The following is a 24,623-nucleotide window of genomic DNA, read 5'->3' as shown; positions in this document are numbered from 1 at the left end:
CTGGACCGGTGCTACGTTAACTCTGTATAAATTTCGACTAAAATTACTTTGGCAAGAACTCTATCCATTGTACACAAAGTGCATGCAGGCATGCTGAACTTAAATAAATTTATTAATTTATTTGTAATTTATGCAGCTTGAAGGGCTAGCAAGATAAGGATGATATCATGCTCTTTATTTTATGTTCACGTTATTCAAAATGATATTATTATTGTTCGATAATAAATACTTTACTCATAATATCACTTTTGTACTGTTTGTCTACAAATTTGGAACTAAAATTAAATAGCATGGCTGGGCTACTTTTAGCTTGAGTTTTAGCTCAGTAAGGTTGAGAGCTGGGCTAGTTGGTGACTGATCATTATGCCTATATGGTTAGGTAGCGCACTTTCGACGGGGACAAAAGAAACAAAAGTGCCGTGTCCTTTCTGTTTCTTTTGTCCCCGTTGAAAGTGCGCTACCTAACCATATAGGCATAATGATTGAGTTTTAGCTCTTTTTCAGCTCTACCGATGGCAACCCTGCTGTCCATAAAAAATATGAGTAACCAGACATCACCAGCCTGTATTGTGACCTCTATAGCAAGAAAGACCAAATGCTTTCGAAAATTTCTTCCCCAACATTTCAAGCAAATGGACCCCCCCTGCCAATGCTAAGCAGTACCGGTTTACATGATCTAGGGTAATTAATTTCCTGGAGGTTCACATCCTAATTAGAATGCAATTTTCTTTTTCCCTCAAACACGTATATATTATTCCTCGTGTTTTGTATACTTAGACCTGCTGCCTTGGCCCATATGAGGTAAATAAACAAATAACGAATAAATAAAAATGAACTGGCTATAAATTGGTAGTACTACACGTCACAGAGTTTCATACAATAACCTAGAGAGGAAACTGGCGCTGCAATCGTTCAACCACCATGGGATGAGGGGAAGTACAGGCTTCGGATTGGATTTTGCCAGCTAGTGAAATGTCTATGGATCTTTTTCTACAGTTTCGGTTTCGTTCTTTGCGAGGCGTGGGCAGTGGGGTGCATTGCACAGCACTCAAGCAGTGCCTTTGTTGTTCAAAGAGGCTGAAGACTGCTAGGTTTCTCGCTTTGCTGCCACCTTGCAGCTTTACAGGTTGTATTTGACAGTTTTAGCAAAGCATCGTGCACCTCACCGCTGTGCATAGGTGTAGCGTCCCATGCTAGCGCAGGAAATGGAGTTCACGTTTTGGGATAAGCGCTACTTGTCAAAACTCTTTCACATCGACTGCAAAATGATGGCGAAGCTAAGTAGACGCACCGTCACGCTCCTCTGACTCGACTTCACGACAAAACGAGAGACACGTTGGGGGCAGGCCACTTGGACAGACACATCTGGCATCGCAGCAGATGATACATTTAAGTGTTTCTCACTCAATACGGTACTGTTATTTCCATAAATAGATAATGCGTACTTTCGAAGGAAAGACAACTGCGTTTGTTTTATGTGTTGTAAAGAAAATAATTCGTTATATTGTGACGTCAAATCTAGAACACAACTGCAGAAGCAATGCACACCGTGGTGTTTGAATTTGTCCAGGTCTCAGTTCCATCTCACGGTCAAGCAAACTTTTTGCGATAAGTTTTACGTACAAAAGAATGAAGCAAGTTTTAATTGGAAATATTAAGTTCATATCACTTTGTTTTACACTCGGCAAACAAGCGTCACGAATCTCAAGAACCTAATCCATCTGAAGCAAATCCGAAGCCTGTACTTCCCATCATTCCCATGGTAGTTGAAGCGCCGCTCAAGGAGCCCGTGTAGACACTAGCGCCAGATTCCCCTCTAGGTATTATTGTAAGAAACTCTATGACTACACGTTATTGAAGCTGTCCTTGCAAAGCAGTAGGGCTGGAAATTGCAAAAATTGCTTCTATTAAATGTTAAATAGACACAAAGGAGAAATATTAAATTGAGTGAGAATTATTTAGTACTCTTGAAAACACAATTTTGTGGTAATAAGTGAATTACTGGAAGAAAAAGATGGCTAAATTTTCATTTCAGGTAAGAACCATTTTTCATCACACACCTGCTGCGTGGAATCAGGAGACCACTGAGAGGATTTATCACAAACGTTCTCTGGTGCTGATGGCTCGCCAATGCAGTCCCAATCATCAGTGCCCCAATCTGTGGGCTCCTCCTTGATCTGGAAGTAGTCCAGGCTCCCCGTAATGAAGCTGTTGCTCTTGGAGGTGTGAGGGACAACTGCTACATCGACCTGCTGCATGAAATCAGGAGACCACTGAGAGGATTTATCACACCCGTTCTCTGGTGCTGATGGCTCGCCAATGCAGTCCCAATCATCAGTGCCCCAATCTGTCGGCTCCTCCTTGATCTGGAAGTAGTCCAGGCTCCCCGTAATGGAGCTGTTGCTCTTGGAGGTGTGAGGGACAACTGCTACATCGACCTGCTGCATGAAATCAGGAGACCACTGAGAGGATTTATCACAACCGTTCTCTGGTGCTGATGGCTCGCCAATGCAGTCCCAATCATCAGTGCCCCAATCCGTCGGCTCCTCCATGATCTGGAAGTAGTCCAGGCTCCCTGTATTGGAGCTGTTGCTCTTGGAGGTGTGAGGGACAACTGCTACATCGACCTGCTGCATGAAATCAGGAGACCACTGAGAGGATTTATCACAAACATTCTCCGGTGCTGATGCCTCTCCATTGCAGTCCCAGTCGTCAATGCCACAATCCGTCGGAAGCTGCTTGACGTTCGCCTGCTTCATCTTGCTCTGCTTAGGTTTCTCCTCACAATCCTTCTGCACATGAGACCTTTTTGACAATGATGACTGTGACATTTTCCCCCTGTGCGATGATGTCTTCTTCGACGAAGAATGCTTGACCCCCTTGCCTTCATGGGGCCTGCTCCTCCCCTGCGCTAATGCTTTATTCTTAGTACTTCCGCCGGACCTTGATGACAACTTATTCTTGGCCTTCTGAGAGTGAAACGATGTGTGCTGCTTGCGTGTCTCCTTGTGCTTGGTTTGCAACTTGTGCTGCTTCTCATGGGAGCAGCTGCTGCTGCCACCACTGTGCGAGGAAGATGCAGCCACCGTCGGTGGGTCATGGCTCTTCACCTTCTCCTTTGATCTGTGATTCAAGGATGTCTTCGGTTTGTCAGCATCTCTGTGCACCACGTTGGTGTGTTGCCTATAGTGGCGCTTCCAACACGACCTAACTGGCAAGTTGCCACCTCGAGAGACTGCCACTGCCACTACTGATGACTTGGAAATTTGAGTTGGCAAGACTCTGCCCTTTTCCTGATGCATTGTGTCTTGAATAGGGACGCATTTCTTGGGAACCGGCTGCGACTGTGAAGGCTTTTGTCGTCACCTTCCACTTTATTGGAGCCCTCTGGCATGTCACTGCATGTGGGTAGTGCGAGCTTCTTGTTCTTGTGTTTTGATGTTTCTGGTTCAAACTAGAAGGAAACGAAAATTGAAGCAACAATTAAATGAACCAATGCATTCCAACATACAGTTGAAACCCGTTACAACGAACGCCGCTTCAACGAAATTTCCGGTACAACGAAGAATTCTCTGTTCTTCGTCAACAGTCCATAGGAGTCAATGCATAAATATACTCGCCACAACGAACACTTTTTCCTGCTACCGTTCCGCTTCAACGAAATTTGACGATGCAATTCTGGGCTCAAAAGTTTAATTTGCCATGTACTAAACACAATCTCGAACATTTTGGTGCATTTTAGAACATAAAAATGTGTCTACAAAGTCTAAATCGCGTGTTGGCACCACGAAAAACTGCCACTGTTGACTGAGCATGGGGGCCGCCATTGCTTGATAGCGACGGCAATCAGACTGCCATGCTTTCTCAACTGGCTTGAGTTGCTTCTTAGTCGCAGACAATTCGAAGCCAAAGCGCCAAAGCTCAGTTGTCCACAATCGTGCAACCGCGGAACGATTCCTTTTCCGATGCCTTTCTAATGCTTTTAGTGCTTTTTGCGCTTCGCCAGTGGCCAGAGCGACGGTACATCCGCGTTATCAACGCGAGCAGCCCTGGGGTGCAATCGCGGAACGATGCCTTGCCTTTTCCAGCGCCATTGCTTTTCGTGGTTTTCGTGCTTGGACAGTGCGACCGGTGGTCGGAGCAACAATTCATCAGCGTTATCAACGGGATCAGCCAGCCGTGAGTGGTGGATGATAAGAATAGCATAGAATAAGGCGTAAATCATCGCTCCGAGATATCACGCCTGCATCTCGGCGTTGTCGGATACCCTGTTGTCGACGAATAGCTAGTGTTAGCGAACAGTGCAGTTCGTGTTGCGCGCCCGTGCCTCCGCTTGGTTCGTTCGCGGAAGCCGTTGTTTCAGTGTGCTTTTCAACCTGGCGTCGCTACGCATATATGAGAATCGCGTCATGACGCTGCTGGGGAAACAAAGGAAGCAACCGACACTTTTTGAATTTTGGAAATAAAAGTTTCTCTGTTCTACTAGCTCAGGTCAGCTATATTTTTTTCTATTTCACTACAACGAAATGTTCACTTCACACAAAGTTTTTTCTGAGCACCGTCAGTTTCGTTGTAGCGGGGTTTGACTGTATATAGCAACATAATGCAAGCCAAAGGTTAATAATAATAATATTTTACGTCCCAAAACCACGATATGATTATGAGAGACGCCGTAGTGGAGGGCTCCGGAAATTTCGACCATCTGGTGTTCTATAAAGTGCACCTAAATCTAAGTACACAGGCCTCTACCATTTCAAGCCAAAGGTTAACCACATTCTGTAAGAGGGAGGCTGAGCACTTGAGTTGGGTGCAATGTGAAACTTGTAGGGTGTTGCATGTCTCTTGCAATGCTCAGAAAAAATCAACACATATGCAGTGCATCACAAAGGATGTCGAAGGCTTACATTTTCGCTTGCGCAGTAGCTTTCAGAGTCCAAGCCACTGAGGTTCGGCTGTTTCATTTCCCTGCAATCCAAACCAAAAAAGCACAAGAAGAATGGCAGCACTCCAGCCTTGCATTTTCAAATCAAAATTCAAGAATTCCAATACTGTTCAAGGTTTCTGTTTTCGCTTTGGGTAACTTCAAGTATGAGAGAGATGCAATGAAGAAAAAGAAGTTGAGTAAACTTTAAAAAATCTGCACAAACAATGTCGCAAAGAGTTTTGAAGAGGGCTCTGAATAAAACACACAAAGACGAGAAGGGAGAAGCGTGGTCTCAAGCAAGCTTTATCACAGTACGTGTCTCTCCCTACCAACTAGCCCAGCAACAACCTTTACTACCGAGTCACAAAGAGCTGTTGTAATGAAAAGAACCTTATGGGTTCCCAATCAAGTCACAAGGTAAAAAAAAGCTACAGTGTTACTTGAAGTGTAAGAAACACTCTTTAAATGGGATGCCAAAACAGACGTATACCTGTCAGAATACAATATTGTTTCGTGGAAAGCAGATGATTTTTAAGGGCTCGTTTATCTTTGTTAGACACAGTATTAATGAGAACTAACAGACAATAACGCCAAGGAAAGTATAGGGGTGTTATCTGTAGTATTTAGAATATAAATGTGAAGAAAGTAAAGTGGACGAAAAGATGACTTGCCGCCGGCAGGGACCGAACCTGCGACCTTCGAATAACGCGTCTGATGCTCTACCACTGAGCTACGGCGACGGTCATCCTCCCGTCCACTGAAAGTGGACGGGAGGCAAGTCATCTTTTCGTCCACTTTACTTTCTTCACATTTATATTCTAAATACTACAGATAACACCCCTATACTTTCCTTGGCGTTATTGTCTGTTAGTTCTCATTAATATTGTTTCGTGTCTCTTCAAAAGGTTTTGGAAAATAAATCTGCTGACAGGTTGAACAATGTCCAGCAGTAGCAGATGTGGACACCACAAGTCTCCTCGCAGCACCTAATCATATTCTAGGCACAGCTGCTCTTCACTTCTTTTGGCACCACTGCACCATTCTCACAGGCCACAATAGCTGCATAAACCAAACACTATCATTTGAACTAAAAAAGGCTAACCAAATTGACAAGCTTCAAGATTGCACACTCAAGGGGAGATCTCGGAAGCGTATGAGCTGCATACGTCTACAACACTTTGGGGACAGTTCGGCAAGGGCGAGCTGTGCTTGTCTTTAAGAGTCAAGGGGCTAACATCACAATGGAGCATTAAGAACAAACATGTAGTTAGTTTGCACATTCTTACCTTTTTGGAGAGTGCAAAACAATCACAGTTTATTCAGTAAAGTCTCACTCCCCGCACAATGCATCCTGCTACATTTAGTAACTTCTCAACCTTAATGCCCTAATGTGGCTACAAAGTTTTTACGCATTGTACAGTCTCCCCATAACTTAACAGTATCGCATGAGCGTCCAACGACAGGCCGGCCAATGCCTTGTAGCGGCACGAAGCGACAAGATCAGCAAGAGTAGCACATTCACACCAAGTTCATTTGTAGCGTTAGTTTTACGTGCTAGGCTCTTTCAACAAGCATGATACCACCCCTCACAATTAACTTAGTGGAAAGCTTCCCTGCTTACCGGAGACAGCAATTAAGTGTGTGTGCACACTCCCTCTACAGTACAGTTGCATTGCAGCTTTGCACTTTTTGTTCATTGTTTGCCTGTGCATGCACATTGAGCAGCACATGCTACAGAAGAAGATGAAGAAGAAAAAAAAGGTAAAGCCAGAGGCACATGCTCCTGCCATTTCCGATAAGCCGGCAAGCTTGCACCAATTTAATAGTGCCGGGGGCTGTGTCATGTTCGTTGGAAGATCCCAGCAGACAAAGCTCATGCTAAATGTGAGGTTGGTGCGTATGCGCTACTCTGACTGTCCACTGACTGTCCTCTGACGCTACTGACCGTCCGACCAGTCGATGCTTGGGTGGTACTGTTGAAGAATCAGGAGACAGTACATTTGCTGTACATAATTGACTGTTTTAATTGACAGCAGTTGGTAATGCCACATAATTTGGATTAGAAAAGAATCTTCATTTACAAATAATGAGTATTCACATCAAAGACCGAATGGACCATAGAATATCAGGCTCGTTATTCAAAAGTCTAAAATGTTAGTACACACGACTAAAAGTTGTAACTGTTCATAGGTTACACAATTCACCTAGCCACTATATTCTGAGAAAGAAGAAAGTGAAGATACTCACAGCCGTTTCAAAACTGACTTTTTATCTGGAGTCTTTTGTCGTGAGCCCGTGTTGGGTTTGAAATAACCACTGTTTCCTGGCAAAGTTTTCTTCTGCATTGTCTGGCTGCTTTGAACCTAATGATAAAGGTGACATCAACACCACAGTGAGACATTGGAACAGAGCAACAGTACAAGGGGCACTGACCAAGCTGCTTTTATTGGTACCATAAATTCAAAACAGGGGCACACAGGACAGACAACAAAATGGGCATGTGTCTTTCTGGTTACAGAAAGGTTACTTTTTTCACTGTGGACAGATTGTGCAGGTATGTCAGAGTGCAGAAATACGCATCCATACCTTAGATTGTTGTGGCAGTTCGCTTGTTGTCAGGCGATCTACGCTGACGATCAGTTTAGACTTGAGCACACCGTCCCTTTTGAACATCCCACCTGAAGAGAGAGAAAGCACTTTGTCAAAACACAAACGCCACGAACTGAAGCGACTAAGATGCATAACAGGCTAGAAAGCTGCCGCAATATTTCAGGACGATCCCTTTTGGCAACAGTGTTGCTTTGTGTGGTGTATAACTTTGCATGTAATACAACTGAAATGACTATTTGCACGCACGCATCTCACCGTAATCTTTAAACTGGCAGATGGACTCGTCGACATGCATGGTCTTGCTCACTTCGGCACTTCACGTTGTCCTTGCATGCTTCCATCAGAAACAGAGGGTGGTTGCTGCATTTCTGCATGTCGTAGGTCAAATTGATGTCCTCTGTTGATGAAATGTGGGCAAGTCATAAAAAAATTAACATTCTAGTCCTTCATTTGTCACAACCACCATATTTCCATGTGCTGAGGCAAGAACAAAAGAACAACGGCAAGACACACACAGGAAGGGTGTCAAACTGGCAACGGTCGTCTGTTTTCTTCGCCGTTTTGCTGGCCACAGTTTGCTGGCTCAAAACACCATATTGCGTTATTGACCCTCTCAATTGAACATAGATCCGCTCAATGCTCAAACACAAGACTTACACAGAAGGTACTCAAATTAGGTAAGATTCTTAAAAATGAAAAAGAAAATGTGTTATCACACATATGGATGCATGCACGAATGCGTCCATGCGCGCACACATACATGCCAACGTTCTGTGGGTGGCACAAGCACACAGTTCAAAATTTTTTGCAGAATGAAGTGACAACAGCAAAAAAAATAAGTGGTTCAGCAGCACACTAAGAATGTTAGCATCATCGCATAAAATACGACTTTAGGTGGACGATACATCCAATCTCTGAGTGCAGTAATTGGCACTGGTACAATGGCGCACCTCCATCTAGACTTACGTTCGCTTTGCTTACATGCCTCACTACGTTGTACAGTTCGAAGTACTTGTTCAGGAGTTTATCACTAGGCCTCGCTATCTAATGGGGGTCGAAACCCAAACTTAGTCACTAAGTTCATAGGTAACTTGTCGGTGGGCGATACCACACCTTCATCCATCTGCACACTGCTGCTTTCTTATGAGCACACAGGCCAATTGTGTTGTAGCGAAGCTTATTGGAACCCTGAAGTGGTCGTCCTCTCCGCCCCCTTCAGTGGGTTGCCCCTTTGGACAGAGCGCAGCTCGCGCAGAGTCGGCCCGCCTTGACTGTCGCTGTCGTTCATCTTCGCCGAGTGTCCGCCAATAAACATCTTTATAATTTGTGGAGGTGCTTTACCTTCAAACAACTACGGTCAGCATTCAATGCCCTTGAGCTGCGATCCCGTGCGTGCCTCTACCATGACTCAAGATGCCGCCCAGCAAACGCCTCCCCCTGCACCGACATCCTGTCCCGGTGTCCCCCCGCATCCGCGACCCTCTTGTTTTCACCGGCGCGGATGGCACCGAGTCGAGGACTGGCTCGCGATTTACGAGCGTGTCAGCGTACCCCATAAATGGGACGAGCCGGAAAACTAAGCAACCTGGTTTTCTACCTCTCGGGTTGTCGCGAAGCCTATGGTACAACAACCACGCTTCCGATTTTCACTACGTGGTCCGCTTTCAAGACCGCCATCGTCGACGTGTTGGCCGCCCTGCCGTTCGTAAGCTGCAAGCTGAACCAGTGTTTACATGAACGAGCCAGCATTCCGGCGAGTTCTTTCACGAGTTACACTGGAAGACGTCCTGGACTTGTGCAAGAAGCCAATGCGACCATGCCTGAGTCTGGACAAGATCCGAAACGTCATGAAAGGCATCGACGACGATGCCTTCACCATGTTGCTCGCGAAAAACCCTAGCACGGGGCTGAGGTCATCACACTGTGCCAAAGCTACGAGAGCTGCGCCGGCAGCGGCTGAATGACGCTGTCGACCTCCATGACGCGACGCGATCTCGCTGGCATGTCGGCCATTTCGGACCACTCCGTCTTGCTCACCGAATCAATTCCTTCGGTGCGCGGAGGAGATGGCCCGCCAGTTCTCTCTACTGGCCTTCGCTCACCCGCAAGCCTGTTGAACAGCCGTCGAGCACACTGCTGCCTCCCCTACGCCGGGCTATTGAGCAGGAAATCGCAGAGGTCATGCCGGAATACCACCAGCCCCCTCGGGCGACTGTGCCGCTCAGTTACGCGCAAGTTGTCGCCAGGCCGCCTCCAGCTGATCCTGTGGTTTCCCCCACATACTTACGCCGGAGCCGTCGCAAGGCTTCAGGCCTTCGAAGAGAGTGTGCCGGCTGCGTACGCCGACGTCATCCATACGCCACGACTGCAGCCCACCATGCAGTCATATCAGCAGCCACCCCGTCCCTCGCGTCCTGCGACATGGATGGGACCTAGCCCGGCAAGCCGATGGCGCACTTCCGACAACCGCCCCATCTGCTTTGCGTGCGGTTGCGCCGGTTCACGTCAGCGCGCTATTGCAATCGCATGCAGGCGCCTCGATTCGGATCGACCGTCACCAGCCAGTCCAGCCGCCCATACTACGAGCCGCCGCCTATGTCACCAACGTCACGCCCGTCTCCATCTACCCGCCGTTCGCCGTCCCCAAGACGCCGCTCACTGTCACCGATGAGGCCCCGCCCGGTCGCGCGCGACCAGGGAAAACTAGTCGCGCAGTCCAAGAGGCAAGGGCTGCGACGCTATCGAACTGCCAAGCCCTCAGCAAAGCCCATCGAACGTAGTAGACGTGTTTGTAGATGGCGTGCGCACATTGGCCCTTGTGGACACTGGAGCTGCCGTATCCGTTATGGACGCTAAATTTAGCCGACTACTACGAAAAGTGACGACGCCGCTTTCCGGGCTCTCACTCCGTACAGCCAGGCCCAAAGTATTCATCCGACAGCGGGTGTGTACAGCCCGTGTCATCATTCAGGACGCTCTGTACGCTGTCGAATTCATCATCATTTCTTCATGCTCTCACGACGTCATCCTGGGTTGGGATTTTCTCGCTCGCCACGATGCCGTAATTTCGTTGCGCACCAGCCGAAATAGAGCTCTCACCATCTCCAATTTGACGCTGGCGAATAGTCCATCGGCTGCGACCAAGGTACTCGTCAAAGACGACACAACAGTTCCTGCAAACTCGTCAACGGCTGTGTCCGTCTATTGCACCGGTCTCTCCGACACCGCTGCACTCCTTTCTCCCTCTGACCGCGTTTTCACCAGGAAAGGTTTGCTGGTGCCATTTGCGACCGTGCAAGTCACTCAGGGCGACACCGATATTTTCGTTACGAACCCATCCCCGTACATTGTTACGTTGGTGCGAGGGGAATGTCTCGGCAGAGTGGAAGCCCTCGAAGACGCACAAGTTATGGACGCACCGGGTGACACGCACTGTGCCAGCTCCCGTACGCTCAGCCGACTCGTCACCCGCTGACGTGTTTGCTTCCTCCATTGCTGACAACCTTACGTCGGTCCAGCGTTCCCAGCTTCTGTGCCTGTTGGAAGAATATCGTTCTTCGTTCGATGTCGCGCAAACTTCTCTCGGCCGCACGTCTGCTGTCACGCATCGCATCGACACTGGCGCCCAACCACCACTGCGGCAACGTCCATATCGCGTATCTCCTGCAGAGCGTCGTGTAATTAACGAGCAAGTCGAAGACATGCTTCGCCGCGATGTTATTCGACCCTCAAACAGCCCATGGGCGTCTCCTGTCGTTCTCGTTGCGAAGAAGGACGGCTCTGTGCGGTTCTGCGTGGACTACCGACGACTCAATAAGATCACCCGTAAAGACGTTTATCCCCTCCCTCGAATAGACAACGCCATTGACAGCCTGCAAGGAGCAGAATTCTTTTCATCGCTCGATTTGCGCTCAGGGTACTGGCAAGTCCCCATGGCTGATGACGCTCGACCGAAGACAGCGTTTGTCACACCCGACGGCTTGTACGAATTCAACGTCATGCCGTTTGGGCTGTGTAATGCGCCCGCGACCTTTGAGCGCATGATGGACACCGTTCTGCGCAACTTGAAATGGCACACGTGCCTGTGCTACCTCGACGACGTCGTCGTTTTCGCCCCGGACTTCTCCACGCATCTTCAACGCCTGCGGCTTGTTTTGACGCGTTTGAGCGACGCCGGGCTACAACTGAACCTAAAGAAGTGCCGATTTGCAGCACGGCAGCTGACAATACTAGGCTACGTCGTATCCAAGGACGGAATTCTCCCCGATCCAGCCAAGCTTCGGGCCGTGACAGAGTTCCCCAAACCTACGTCCGTCAAAGAACTGCGCAGTTTCGTAGGACTATGCTCCTACTTTCGGCGCTTCATACGAAACTTCGCGACCATCATATCGCCGCTGACGAAGCTCCTTGGCAGCAACAGGCCCCTCAATACGTGGTCGTCAGAGTGCGACGCCGCTTTCGCGAAGCTCCGTCGTTTGTTGACGTCTCCTCCGATACTACGCCACTACGACCCTGCGGCCCCTACAGAGGTACACACGGACGCCAGCGGCGTGGGCCTCGGTGCTGTCCTTGCACAGCGCAAACCTGGGTTTCCGGAACATGTCGTGGCATATGCAAGTCGCACACTTACTAAAGCCGAGACCAATTACACCGTCACGGAGAAAGAATGCCTGGCAATCATCTGGGCCCTTACGAAGTTCCGACCTTATTTGTATGGTCGCCCATTTGATGTCGTCACCGACCATCATGCGCTGTGCTGGTTGTCGTCATTGAAAGATCCCTCAGGCCGTCTCGCCCGTTGGGCACTTCGCCTGCAAGACTACGACATCCGCGTACTGTACCGCAACGGACGCCAGCATGCTGACGCCGACGCCCTGTCGCGCTCTCCCTTGCCTGACGACAGTGCCCACAGCTCAGTGTCTCCCCTTGCCGTTTCTTCCATCGACATTCACACCATCGCTACCGAACAGCGCAAGGATAGATGGATTGCCTCACTGATAGACTTGCTGACTGATCCGTCGGCAACACCACCCACTTGCGCGTTGCGTCGTCAAGTCCACCATTTCGCCGTTCGCGACGACCTCCTCCACCGACGCTACTACAGCGGCGACGGCCGCCAGTGGCTCCTAGTAATACCCCGAAGTCTGCGTTCTGACATATGCGAGTCGTTCCACTCTGATCCGCAGTGTGCGCATTCTGGGGTATCGAAAACTTACCACCGCATCCGCCAACGGTACTTTTGGCGAGGGATGTACCGCTACGTGCAGAAGTTCGTTCGCTCCTGCATCGATTGTCAGCGCCGCAAGACTTCAACGCACCTGTCGCCGACAGGTCTGCAACCTCCACCTTGCCCTGACCGGCCGTTTGGGCGTGTTGGCATCAATTTGTATGGGCCACTTCCTCTGACGTCCGCTGGTAACCGCTGGGCCATCGTCGCTGTAGACCACCTCACGCGATACGCCGAAACTGCCGCCCTCCCAGCGGCTACAGCGCGCGATGTGGCCTCCTTCCTGCTCCACCGATTCATGCTACGTCACGGTCCACCTCAGGAGCTGCTCAGTGATCGAGGCCGTGTCTTCTTGTCAGAAGTTGTCGAAGCCATTCTAAAGGAGTGCAACGTTGTTCACCGCAAAACTACTGCTTACCACCCGCAGACGAATAGCCTCACCGAACGCTTTAACCGTACGCTCGGCGACATGCTCTCCATGTACGTCGCCGCCGATCACACCAATTGGGATGCCATTCTGCCCTTCGTCACCTACGCCTACAATACCGCCGCTCAGAGCACCACCGGTTTTTCTCCCTTTTTCTTATTGTATGGCAGGCACCCCTCGCACACAATCGACACAATCCTTCCATACAAACCGGATCGGTCTGAGTGTGCGCCGATTTCTGCTACCGCCCGACTTGCTGAAGAGTGCCGCGAACTTGCCAAAACCTTCACTACGCATGACCAAGAGCGGCAGAGGAGCATTAGCGGTGACAGAATCACTTCTGAGCCGACGTTCCTCCCTGGAGCGCTCGTATGGCTCTCGATCCCTACCACTGCACCTGGCCTCTCTTCAAAACTACTGCCCAAATATGAAGGCCCCTACCGTGTCGTTGAACGCACATCACCTGTAAACTACCTGATCGAACCCATCGATCTATCCTCGGACATGCGCCGTCGAGGGCGCGACATTGTAAACGTGGAGCGCCTCAAGGCGTACCATGACCCGCTCATTGTGACAAGTTGTTAGGTCGCCAGGCGGCTCCCTTTTCGCACCCGGAGTAATTGTAGCGAAGCTTATTGGAACCCTGAAGTGGGTCGTCCTCTCCGGCCCCTTCTAGTGGGTTGCCCTCTTTGGACAGAGCGCAGCTCGCGCAGAGTCGGCCCCGCCTTGACTGTTGCTGTCGTTCATCTTCGCCGTGTGTCCGCCAATAAACATCTTTATAGTGTAGGTTCCTTGACACGGTGTATGCACTCCTCGATGCCATGAGGAGTGCATACAGCTAACCAGCTCACTGGTCTAGCTGGTCAATGTCTTCATATAAAAACATGGTGTCAAGCATAGTTTGAACATCTCAAACACAAATTAGGCGAAAAGGCATCAAGTGTGTAGTTTCCTGCATGGCAGTGTTGTACGCAAATGTTACGTATGGCAGGATTTTGTTCCACATGTTTTTGGTGCACATCTATGTCATAGAGATTATGTCCGCCAGCATTGTTTTTAGTCTTTTTGCCAAGCCGTTAGTCCGAGGATGCTACACCAGTGACTGAACCTATAATCTTCGAATAATACGTCTGATGCTCTACCAATTGAGCTATAGTGGCGGTCACTACCTCATCCACTTTATTGGGTATCTATATTTATTTGTGTAATCCTGGGAGCGTTAACCAGCGCCACTTGCAGTCATGGCTGCAAGCGGCGCTGACTAATACTCCCAGGATTATTGTCGAACTATTATTGTCGAGCTCCATACAACCATATCGCAAATCTTCAAAGAGGGAGAGGGGGCCTATACACTTACATGTCAAAATATTTAAGAGAAAGATACAAAAGATGTCGCTTCAAAAAGGGCATGCAGGAAACACCTGTTATGGAGTATGGGGAGGAAGGAATGCCACAATACACCAGTGGCCAATTCCAATGAGAAGTTGCAAGTTCAGAAACGTTAGCTCAATTCCATGATGCCGCTCTTTCAGTACTGACAATCTTTGAATACTGACAATCTTGAATCGAGACCAGAAGTACATATATAAGAAAATTTTTTAACAGCGAAGCTGTTTAGGCTAGCCGTAATTTGTGTAGCCTATCAGGAAACTATCATCATCATGAACGGGTATGTGCCACAGAAATTGCGCAAATCCCTCACCACTGGTCCACTAAAAATGAAGAAGGCAACAATTAGCCCAAGCAATGGCTATGCAACAATTAGCCCAAGATGGCTATCATCACGGCTATGTGCCACAAAAACTGGGCAAATCCCACTACTCACCACTGGTTCACTAAGAGTGGGAGAAAAAATACAAAGATCAAGAGAGAAGAGCTATATGGCTGTCCCGACAGGGACGGCTCGCAACGCTGTGTAAAAAGTCGGGACAGTCCTGCGAAATACGAGACGGTTGGTAACCTATTTGTGCCCCGCGTGACTTTGACCAGCGAGCGACGTGGGATCGCGCCATTCCTCGTATGGACAAGAAACTGTCCGACATATCACTTGTATGTGACATGCACATTCATGAGGAAAACATCCTGAAGATTTTCACTCACACGGTCAACGATACGAATTAAGGTTGAAATCGCCAGCGGAAAGGAGCCTCGTCGAAGATTGCGTCCCTAAGATATTCCCGAACTTGCCTTGATTTGAGTGATTCTAAAAATTGTGCTGTAAATAATTTTTGAGCTGTCTTGATAAGATTTAATGCCTGAGACCGTACATAAGTTGTGCCGTTTGTGTGCATCACACCATACATGCAATATCTGAAAAATTGTTTCTCTGCATTACGTGCGAAAAATAAATACAATTTTTCTTTCTGTAGCAGGACTGAAATTGTGGCGTGCAGTACACACACGGCGATTTTACCACTCAATAATTACAAGTAACGACAGCCGCGGTACAGAGTGAAAACTCCTCACTTCAAAAAAGTGGTAGTGAAGAATTATCGAAAAAAAAAAAAATAGCGCGAAAAACTTTGGAGCACCAGAAAAAGGATTACACAAACAACAGCGCTGACTTACAACAAAGATTTATTCGTTAACACCACGCAACACTTGCACAGTCAAAAACGAAAAGATATAAGTACCAACACGCCCAAGCATCCGCTTTAACTAAATAATTACGCTACGAGAATGCGCCATATAGTTAATTTCTTATAGGGTAATGGACAGACTCGTATGCTATGCTATCAAGCATCAGTTATCTTGGACAGTCTTGAAAGCCATAGATTTGCTGACTTTGCCTTACCGCTGCTAAATATTACTCAGTTTTACATTGCAGCGGCAGCGCAATGAAAAATCACGATAATATACAGTCGGCGAGTAAACAACCGAGCCCTTTCCGAACGGCTGCCCCGGCGTTTGTCACGCAGACTACGCGTTTTCGTCTGCTAGCGGAAGCTTGTTGTGCCGCCAGCGCCACCAAACCGGAAGCTGTCCTGGCGCCGTGCGACGGTTTGGCTGACGTGGGGAGTTTTGCAACTTACCTCGTTCTATAAACGTTGCCCTTGGGGACCCCCTAATTCTCTCACGCAACCACGCTGCAACAAGTTATGATGACGTCATAGCCGCCACGTTTTTTTGCCGCGTTCGCTCCAGCCATAGAGTTTCTTACAATAATACCTAGAGGGGAATCTGGTGCTAGTGTCTATGCGGACTCCTTGAGCGGCGCTTCAACCACCATGGGAATGATAGGAAGTACAGGCTTCGGATTTGCTTCAGATGGATTAGGTTCTTGAGATTCGCGACGCTTGTTTTTTGAGTGTAAAACAAAGCGATATGAAGTTACTTCCAATTAAAACTTGTTTCATTCTTTTGTATGTAAAACTTATTGCAAAAAGCTTGCGTGACTGTGAGATGGAAGCGAAACCTGGACAAATTCAACCACCAGGGTATGCATTGCTCTGCAATTGTGTTCCAGATTTGGCATCACAAAATAATGAATTATTTTCTTTACAACACCTAAAACAAACACGCTTGTCTTTCCCTCTAAAGTATGCATTATCTATTTATGGAAATAACAGTACCGTATTGAGTGAGAAATACTTAACGTATCATCTGCTGCGATGCCAGATGCGTCTGTCCAAGTGGCCTGCCCCCAACGCGTCTCTCGTTTTGTCGTGAAGTCGAGTCAGAGGAGCGTGACGGTGCGTCTACTTAGCTTCGCCGTCATTTTGCAGTCGATTTGAAAGAGTTTTGACAAGTAGCGCTTATCACAAAACGTGAACTGTATGCAATTTCCTGCACTGGCATGGGACGCTACATCTATGCGCAGCGGTGAGTGCACAACGCTTTGATAAAACTGTCAAATACAACCTGTAAAGTTGCAATGGGGCAGCAAACCAAGAAACCTGGTTGCCTTCAACCTCTTGGAGCAACAAAGGCACTGCTTGAGTGCTTTGCAATGCACTCCACTGCCCACACCTTGCAAAGAACGAAACTGAAACTGTAGAAAAAGATCCATAGACAGTTCGCTAGCTAACAAAATCCTATCCGAAGCCTGTACTTCCCATCATTCCCATGGTGGTTGAATGATCGCAGCGCCAGTTTCCTCTCTAGGTTATTGTATGAAACTCTATGGCTCCAGCCGCCTAATTCTCGGCAGCTGTTCGTGGAAGTGCGTCACAGTTCTGTGTGCTGACGTGATCGAGCTCTGCACCTGCTAGGTGGTGATAGTTGCACCCGGAGGCTTGTCGTTTTTTAAACCGAAACTGACACTGGTTGGTTATGAGGAGCATGTAATTATTTTCTGTCGCACGCTGCAGCAAACGATGTGCCGGGTTATGACTAACAGGCCCCCAGCAGCACATTGCAGCAAAAAAACAAGAGGCCAAAATTTATGTGCTAGTACTCCTTTAAGAATATAATGCAAGTAATACTGAGGATGTTTTCACAGTCATGAAATTATCAAATGGTGGTTTCCTTCTCCTCACATCTCATCTATGTAGTCATTCATTTCAGCTATATATGTAATTGCCGAAGCGAGCCAGCTGTCTCTGAAACGAAATTGTAAATTTCCTGTGGCAGGCAGCACTGTAATTGACAATTTAATGGCAGCATTTTCTGACTATGTTGAAAAAGTGTTACAGGGACCCTTTAATGATCGTGCTTGCCGCTCCGGGTTAGAAAGGGAGAAGACGAGGTGGAAATCTCTAACTACCCGGCCGCTCCTTAGCTCACCCTCACGACGTTATAAACGGCCCCTTCTAGCCTTAACGATCTCTTGCAAGCGTAACAGTATGTTTAAATCTACTTTGTTGAGTGAGTTAATGGCTATGCAAGAGTTAGATATCTGCAGTCGTGATCTGCATGGGCAATCAAACCTTTTATTTTGTTACAGATTGCCTGCGTCACTGGGGTGCCCTCAACACAGACACCTCGGCTGTGGATCAAGGCCTCCTGCGGATCTCTGTCCAAAAAGATTCAGTACATCAAGCGCAAACTGAAGCGAGCAAAATGAACTATTTCAAGTGTATACAAAGATTTTTCAAATGAAATATATTACTTCAAATCAACCTTATGTTATATGTGTTCTTAGCGGGATTTTGAAAGAGCTACATCAATGGAACTACAAGCTCTTCAGGGGAACCAACTGCGCTGGAACCAGCAGCTACAGGTTCCGTGGCCTGCTGGTTCCATCGCCTGCTGGTTTCATTGCCTGCTGGTTCCATCGCCTACTGGTTCCATCACCTACTGGTTCCAGTAGCTGCTGGGAATATGCTAATAAACCATCACTACTGGAACCAATAGCGAACCAGCAGGAAATTTTCACCTGGGACTTTTTCAATTTCACAAGACTTGAATTGAATTGAATTGAATTGAAGTTTATTTGTCCTAATTCTTACAGGAGCAGGAGCAGAGGCTAAAGGCTATACAGCCTGACAAGAGGCCGCTGAACATCACAATATCCTAATATATGACAAATATATTTCATTCAAATCAGTCGAGCAGTTGCATCAAGAGGTCAGATATGCGTTTCACATATACCACTATAACAAGAAAATTGATGTTTGGGGCCGTGTACATTCTGTGCTATACAAATACTGCATACACAGATTCCACACAAACAGGCTCCGTATACACATTCTGCCATGTCTTCCGTAGACGTCGGTAATTCCGTAAACACGCATTCTGTACATGCAGGTTTCATGCTTCAATTGTTACTAGGCACACCAAGAAACTGCACCACGAAAGTACAAAATACACAAACATTTCATTATTCAAATCAGTGGAGCAGTTGCCTCAATCAATTGATCATGTCCGTGTTTCAAATGCATTAACATAATAAAAAATTGAAGTTTAGGGCCGTGCTTAGTCTGCACAAAAACAAGTTCCATATGCACAGATTTCAATCAAATAGGTTCTGTTTGCCTGTGTTAGGACAAGTAGGTTACATATACACCCATGTTCCATATACACGTTTCGTACACAAGCATTCTGTGCATGCAGGTTTCATACTGGCTGTGGCTGTGTTCAGAGAAGAATGTCGGTGCATGTCCGCGGACCCTCTTTAATTTCTCTGAAAAATAAAATTGCGTTTCCCCAGGGCCACGAAACTATTCTTAGGTTTGCAAAAAAAATTTTTCCTTAGTAAAAAAAATTCGGAAGTCTGCACTCAGCACAACAGCTTTTTGTGAATTGCACGAAAATGAGATTTTGGCGAGGTCCTACAAGATAACTACTGTAGCTGTGAGTCTCAAAATTTTTCTTAGTATACTGTGAGTAATGTATGTTTACCAAATATTATTATATTGCAGTTTTGTTGCTCATATTTTATGAAAACGAAAATCGCAAATATGGCACATTGCTCAATAACGCTCTAGTTTCAGATTTTTTTGCTTAGCGTCTATAATACTCAGAATTTCCAAAATTTCCCAGAGTGTTGCCACACATATTAGTTTAACAATCGTGTTAAATATGATTGCCGAGAATAATGTCAAATGCAAACCAAAAATGCATAAGTGAAGGCATGTCTATACTCCGAAAGTTCAGCTTATAGCTAATTTTTTTTTCTTGTGCTTGTTCAGATAGCACTAAACGCTCGCTTTGAGTATGTGCAACTGAGCCATACATATGATACTCAGATAGCCATACTCAGAGACGCTGCTCAGTAGAGGACTGCCGGGCAGTCAACGACACAACTGATGGACGTGATAGCTGATTCGCTGTAGTGATTTCAACCTCTCTGAAATGTACGGAGCTGTTTTTTATTTATTTTTTTATTTTTTGTATTTTTCAGCGCGCTAGGGCTGCAAAAGCACAGTCTGTACCGCTACAATTTCTAGGCTGTAAGTATGCCCTCTTGTGTTCACGAAACGACAATAAAAATAAAGAGCTCAATACGCTTCAGAAAGGTTGGAATCGTAACAGTGCATCAGCTTTTACGTCCATCAGTCGTGTCGTCTACTACCCGGCAGTCCGCTACTGAGCAGCCTATGCGAGTATTCATGCGCTTCTTGCACTCCCTTGAGATTTACGGCTCAGAATTGCACAGCTCAAAGCGAGCATTTAGCGCTATCTAAACAAGCACAAGAAAAAGATTAGCTATAAGCGGAACTTTCAGAGTATAAAAGATTTGGATAACGCCTTGTTCATGAGCTTTGTGCCAGAAGAAACTCTCTCCGTCTTGGAAACTGCTTCAGCCTCTTCAAACAGATCGTGGTAAAATGTACAAATGCATCTGTGTCTGTCAAAAATTTTGTTCCTGAGCAAAATGCTGTTGAGGAGCTAAACTTAAGTCATTTACTCAACAGAAATTTCTCCTCTGAAGATGGCAGTGAATGGAAACGTCACTGCCGGACATCCTACGCCAGGTGCAAGAAGGCGGAGATCGTTGGTGCCATCTCTAGGACACTTTCTGCACAGACCCAGTCTTCCTTCAATGCCTGTCTTGTGTCCTGTGTGCATTAGGGCTGAAGAAACTGTTGCATGCGAAAACCCGACTCGAGTGTACATCTAGATGAACTTTTCCCCATATTTGCTTTTGCCAGGAACAATACTACAATGACCACAAACACACACATGTACAAATTTGCACTTGAACGCAACTCTTTGTCTTTTTTCTGTCAATCTGATGTTTCGTGATCGAGCACGAGAGAACATATTTAAGACCTAAAAATCATGACAATGGCAACAATAGTTACATGCTCACTCATTTAAGTGGTTGCGTGGGAACGTCAATTCGGGCACTTCGGCGGCTTTGTAAATAATACCACATGTTTTTACAGATTCAGTTAGAGCACGTACTGGGCTTTAATTCTGGAGAGATTAAAGAAAATCGAAGATGGATTTTTTTTTAAATTGCATTTAAAAGTATTGCATTGTTATAGACATGCCTTCACTTATGCATTTTTGGTTTGCGTTTGACATTATTCTTGGCAATCATATTTAACACAACTGTTAAACCAATGTGTGGCAACACTAGGAAATTTGGGAAATTCTGAGTATTATAGACGCTAAGCAAAAAAATCTGAAACTAGAGCATTATTGAGCAGTGTGCCATATTTGCGATTTTTTTTTCATAAAATACGAGCAACAAAACTGCAAGATAACAATGTTTGGTAAACATACGTTACTTGTAGTATGCCAAGAAGAATTTTGAGACTCCCAGCTACAATAGTTATCTTGTAGGACCTCATCAAAATCCCATTTTCACGCAATTCGCAAAAAGCGGTTCTGCTGAGTGGAGACTACTGAATTTTTTTTTTTTCACAAACCTAAGCATGGTTTCTTGGTCCTGAGAACTCGAAACGCAAAATATATATTTTTTTCAGCAAAATTAAAGGGGGTTTGTGGACATGCACCGACATTCTTCCCACAAAACACGAAACCTCTATAAAACGTTTTATAGAGGTTATGTGTTTCATGGGTTATGTGAACACACCCCGCTTCAGTTGTTACTAGGCACACCATGAAACTGTACCACGAAAGTACACAATGCAAAGGTCGTGGCACAACAAGTTTGAGATGGTGCAACAGCAGATCTGCTAAATCGCAATGCTACTCACTGAGTGCCAAGTCATTGTTCACATCCATCGATGCTCCCAGTTTCAGGGAAATGACATCAGGCAATTTCTTCACCAGGACACTGCACGGTTTCACTTCCTAGGGAACAAAAAGAGGTTAATGCAACTATGCTGCCACTGCCTTTCCATATGTTTCACTCCATGCCCTGTGTTGCTTTTTTTAAATGCTGTCCACACATTCAGTTGCGCAGTAGTGCACACCACACTAAGGACGCTAATGTGTCTGTGGTCACAATCCAACAAATAAAAAAATATAACCAGTGCCAGGGAGAATGGGGGTAAATGAATACTGCAGTGATATGAAACAAGAATTGCCCAACAAGCCTCGTCACTTGTGATTTCTGCCAGTTCACATGCAATTGATGCCAGGCAGCCCACCTGTTAATTGAAGCCGCGCTGCTGCATTAAGCCTACAGCTCGGCAAGTTGCGAACTGAAGTTGCTGCACTAGTCTTCAGGTAGGTAATGCCATTCAATTAACCTTACTGTTAATTGAAGCTACAGCCTTCACTGGCACACGCACTGACAAAGTTATGCCAATTGACCAGGTGATGAAATGAAGTTATGGCATTACGACCAGCTACGTAGAGCCCAACTCACAGCTATTAGTCCAGCTATCAACCGAAGTTGTAAAGTTACATAAGCTTGCTGAATGGTCAGTTAATTAGCCAAGCTGTCAATTGAAGTCGCAACATTGTGCCAGCCTACGAATTCACAGAATTTCAAAGTTACTGCATTACACCAGCTTACACGTGGCAGAAGTGTGGAATGTTTGACCATCGGTGGCCTTATCGAGCAAAGATGTCAAGACACTTGGAAAGAACAAGTATGTGTGCAGTGGGCAACTGTGACTTATCTAAGTTTTAGTTTATTTCACTCTATTATTTTTTTAGTACTAAATTTTGTTTCATGTAAATTTTTTTCTGCACTTGCATATACAAGACATTGCAGTCAACACAATGGCAGTTGGACATTGGTGTCTCAGCTTGTTGCTTTCCCCCCTGCTGGTTTTGCACTGTTTACATTCAGTATGGATGGCCCACTAGTCTAGCCGGCCACCCTGTGTACAGCAACCCATGAAACACAAAAGCTCTATAAAATGTCTTTAAAACGTTTAAAACCTCTATAAACCTCTATAAAACATTTTATAGAGGTTTCGTGTTTCGTGGGAATGGTGATGGAGTTTTCCAGTCTGATCAGTTTTTCTTGTCATTGTCGATTTGTGCCGTTTCAAGATAACCTTGTACCAAATGACCCAGTTGTCACTATAGTTGGAAAACGCCACTAACCTACAATCAGTAAGGCGCAGAGGTTAATGCACCATCTACGCAAGGTGCAATCTCATATTCTAGGTACTTTAGTAGAAGGTATAGATCGCACAGCCTGGTCAAATCTGTCTTTTCTGCAATGTAGTCTCTGTAAGCATTTTTATGCTGCAAGTATGTTAGCACAGTAGACAGACTAGTGCAGTCTTATGCGTCTGTTTCTTCAAATAATATGCTTACGCTAGTTTGCAGAGCCTTGGGTTATACCAGCCTGCCCAGCTACTACTCAAGTTGCAGCACCCAGCTAGCTGACAGTCGTTAAGTGGCTGTTTGCAGCCAGCTCATATGTCAGCAATAATTATATCAAAAGGCAAATAGGCAAGCATGCTGCTAAAAAGAATGTCACTGTAATGCAGAGCATTCCAGAAATCCCTCAGAGAAAATGAGTCAGACCGAGCACATGGGGAAAACAAAGCCGGACTTAAGGAAACGACAATTCCTCAACCTAAACAAAAATTCAGAGGCATCCAGCTAAGATGTGCATCTGCTTGGAGCCGGTGAGTATAATGAGTCATGTGACAACAAGTGAAAAAGCTAAGTGATGAGAATAGAGAGGGGGTGAGATTAAGGAGAGGAAGGGTGGGTAGGTTAACCAGATAAAAAAAAAAAACAAAAAAACAGTTGGCTACCCTACGTGGGGACCAGAGAGATTAGAAGAGATAGAAACTGAGCACATGCACACAACCACTGCTTTTCACAGCACAGGATGGCACATTTCAGTACTATGGCTGTTCATGGAGATTTGTTACTCGCATGAACTGCAGCAACTCGCTCAGTCCTGCTCAGCTCTGTGCCTCGTTCAGTTCTTGGTGGTTCCAGTGCTCTAATCAATCATGCATTGTCTCCTCTATTGTGTCCACCTGATGAAGGATTACTTGAAACTGACATTAAGACCACTTCCCCATCTTTCTGCACACTACACCTGCCAACTATTTTTATTCCAACTCTTACACCAAACTTGTTTTCGATAAAAAATCATTCTTAGAAGCAGCACCTAATGCCGACTTGTCTTCTGTTCTTGACACCAATGATCCGCAGGTACTCTACTCGCGATTTCTAACAAAGTTGTCATCACATTATCGATCCTGCTCTCGAATGCGCAAACGCAAAAAGTGGCGCCACCTTAAAACTCTTGGGTCGCCGATAATCTCCTTAAAGCGATACACACAAGCAAAAACCTTAAAAAAAAAGAAGACAACCATTCAATATAAACCTACATGCGCGGTATAAGAAATTTCGCAATTCACTTTCTGCTCGTCTTAAAGAAGCGAAAACCAATTATTATGAGGAAAAGATACCTAAATGTGGTCCTGATGTAAAGAAAAAATGGGAAATGGTGAGCTCCTATTTGAATAGGAAACAAGGAGCTGATCACCAAAATATCCCACGATGTTATTACTTATCTTATGCCACTTACGATTGCAGATGCTTTTGGTGATTTTTTTCTTTCCCAATACCTCCACACATGCAGAGCAAGACTTATACGCCTCAAAGTGCCTTCCACAATCATTTTATGTTTCCAACCACTCCTGACAAGGTGG

General features: G+C 46.1%; 2 protein-coding genes across 2 annotated transcripts in view; one reads left to right on the top strand and one right to left on the bottom strand.

Annotated features, from left to right (window-relative positions):
- LOC119379211 (eukaryotic translation initiation factor 2-alpha kinase 3) overlaps window positions 1-24,623 on the top strand; it is a 423,415-nt gene that overhangs the window by 278,675 nt on the left and 120,117 nt on the right. The gene's annotated exons all lie outside the window — the stretch shown is intronic.
- LOC119379206 (uncharacterized) overlaps window positions 1-24,623 on the bottom strand; it is a 53,951-nt gene that overhangs the window by 20,689 nt on the left and 8,639 nt on the right. Inside the window, exons 2-7 of the mRNA XM_037648426.2 lie at window positions 21,741-21,837; window positions 7,790-7,931; window positions 7,511-7,602; window positions 7,172-7,287; window positions 4,905-4,965; window positions 2,061-3,454 (exon numbers count right to left, since the gene is read on the bottom strand). Of these exons, the coding sequence (XP_037504354.1) occupies window positions 2,061-3,302 (1,242 nt within the window). The 5' untranslated portion in view covers window positions 3,303-3,454; window positions 4,905-4,965; window positions 7,172-7,287; ... (1 more) ...; window positions 7,790-7,931; window positions 21,741-21,837. The remainder of the gene's footprint in view (window positions 1-2,060; window positions 3,455-4,904; window positions 4,966-7,171; window positions 7,288-7,510; window positions 7,603-7,789; window positions 7,932-21,740; window positions 21,838-24,623) is intronic.

The sequence above is a fragment of the Rhipicephalus sanguineus genome, chromosome 1 (genome assembly GCF_013339695.2).
Source record: "Rhipicephalus sanguineus isolate Rsan-2018 chromosome 1, BIME_Rsan_1.4, whole genome shotgun sequence".
Taxonomy (NCBI): Eukaryota; Metazoa; Arthropoda; class Arachnida; order Ixodida; family Ixodidae; genus Rhipicephalus; species Rhipicephalus sanguineus.
Note: the sequence above shows the minus strand (reverse complement) of the source record. Positions and strands in the feature narration are given on the sequence as shown.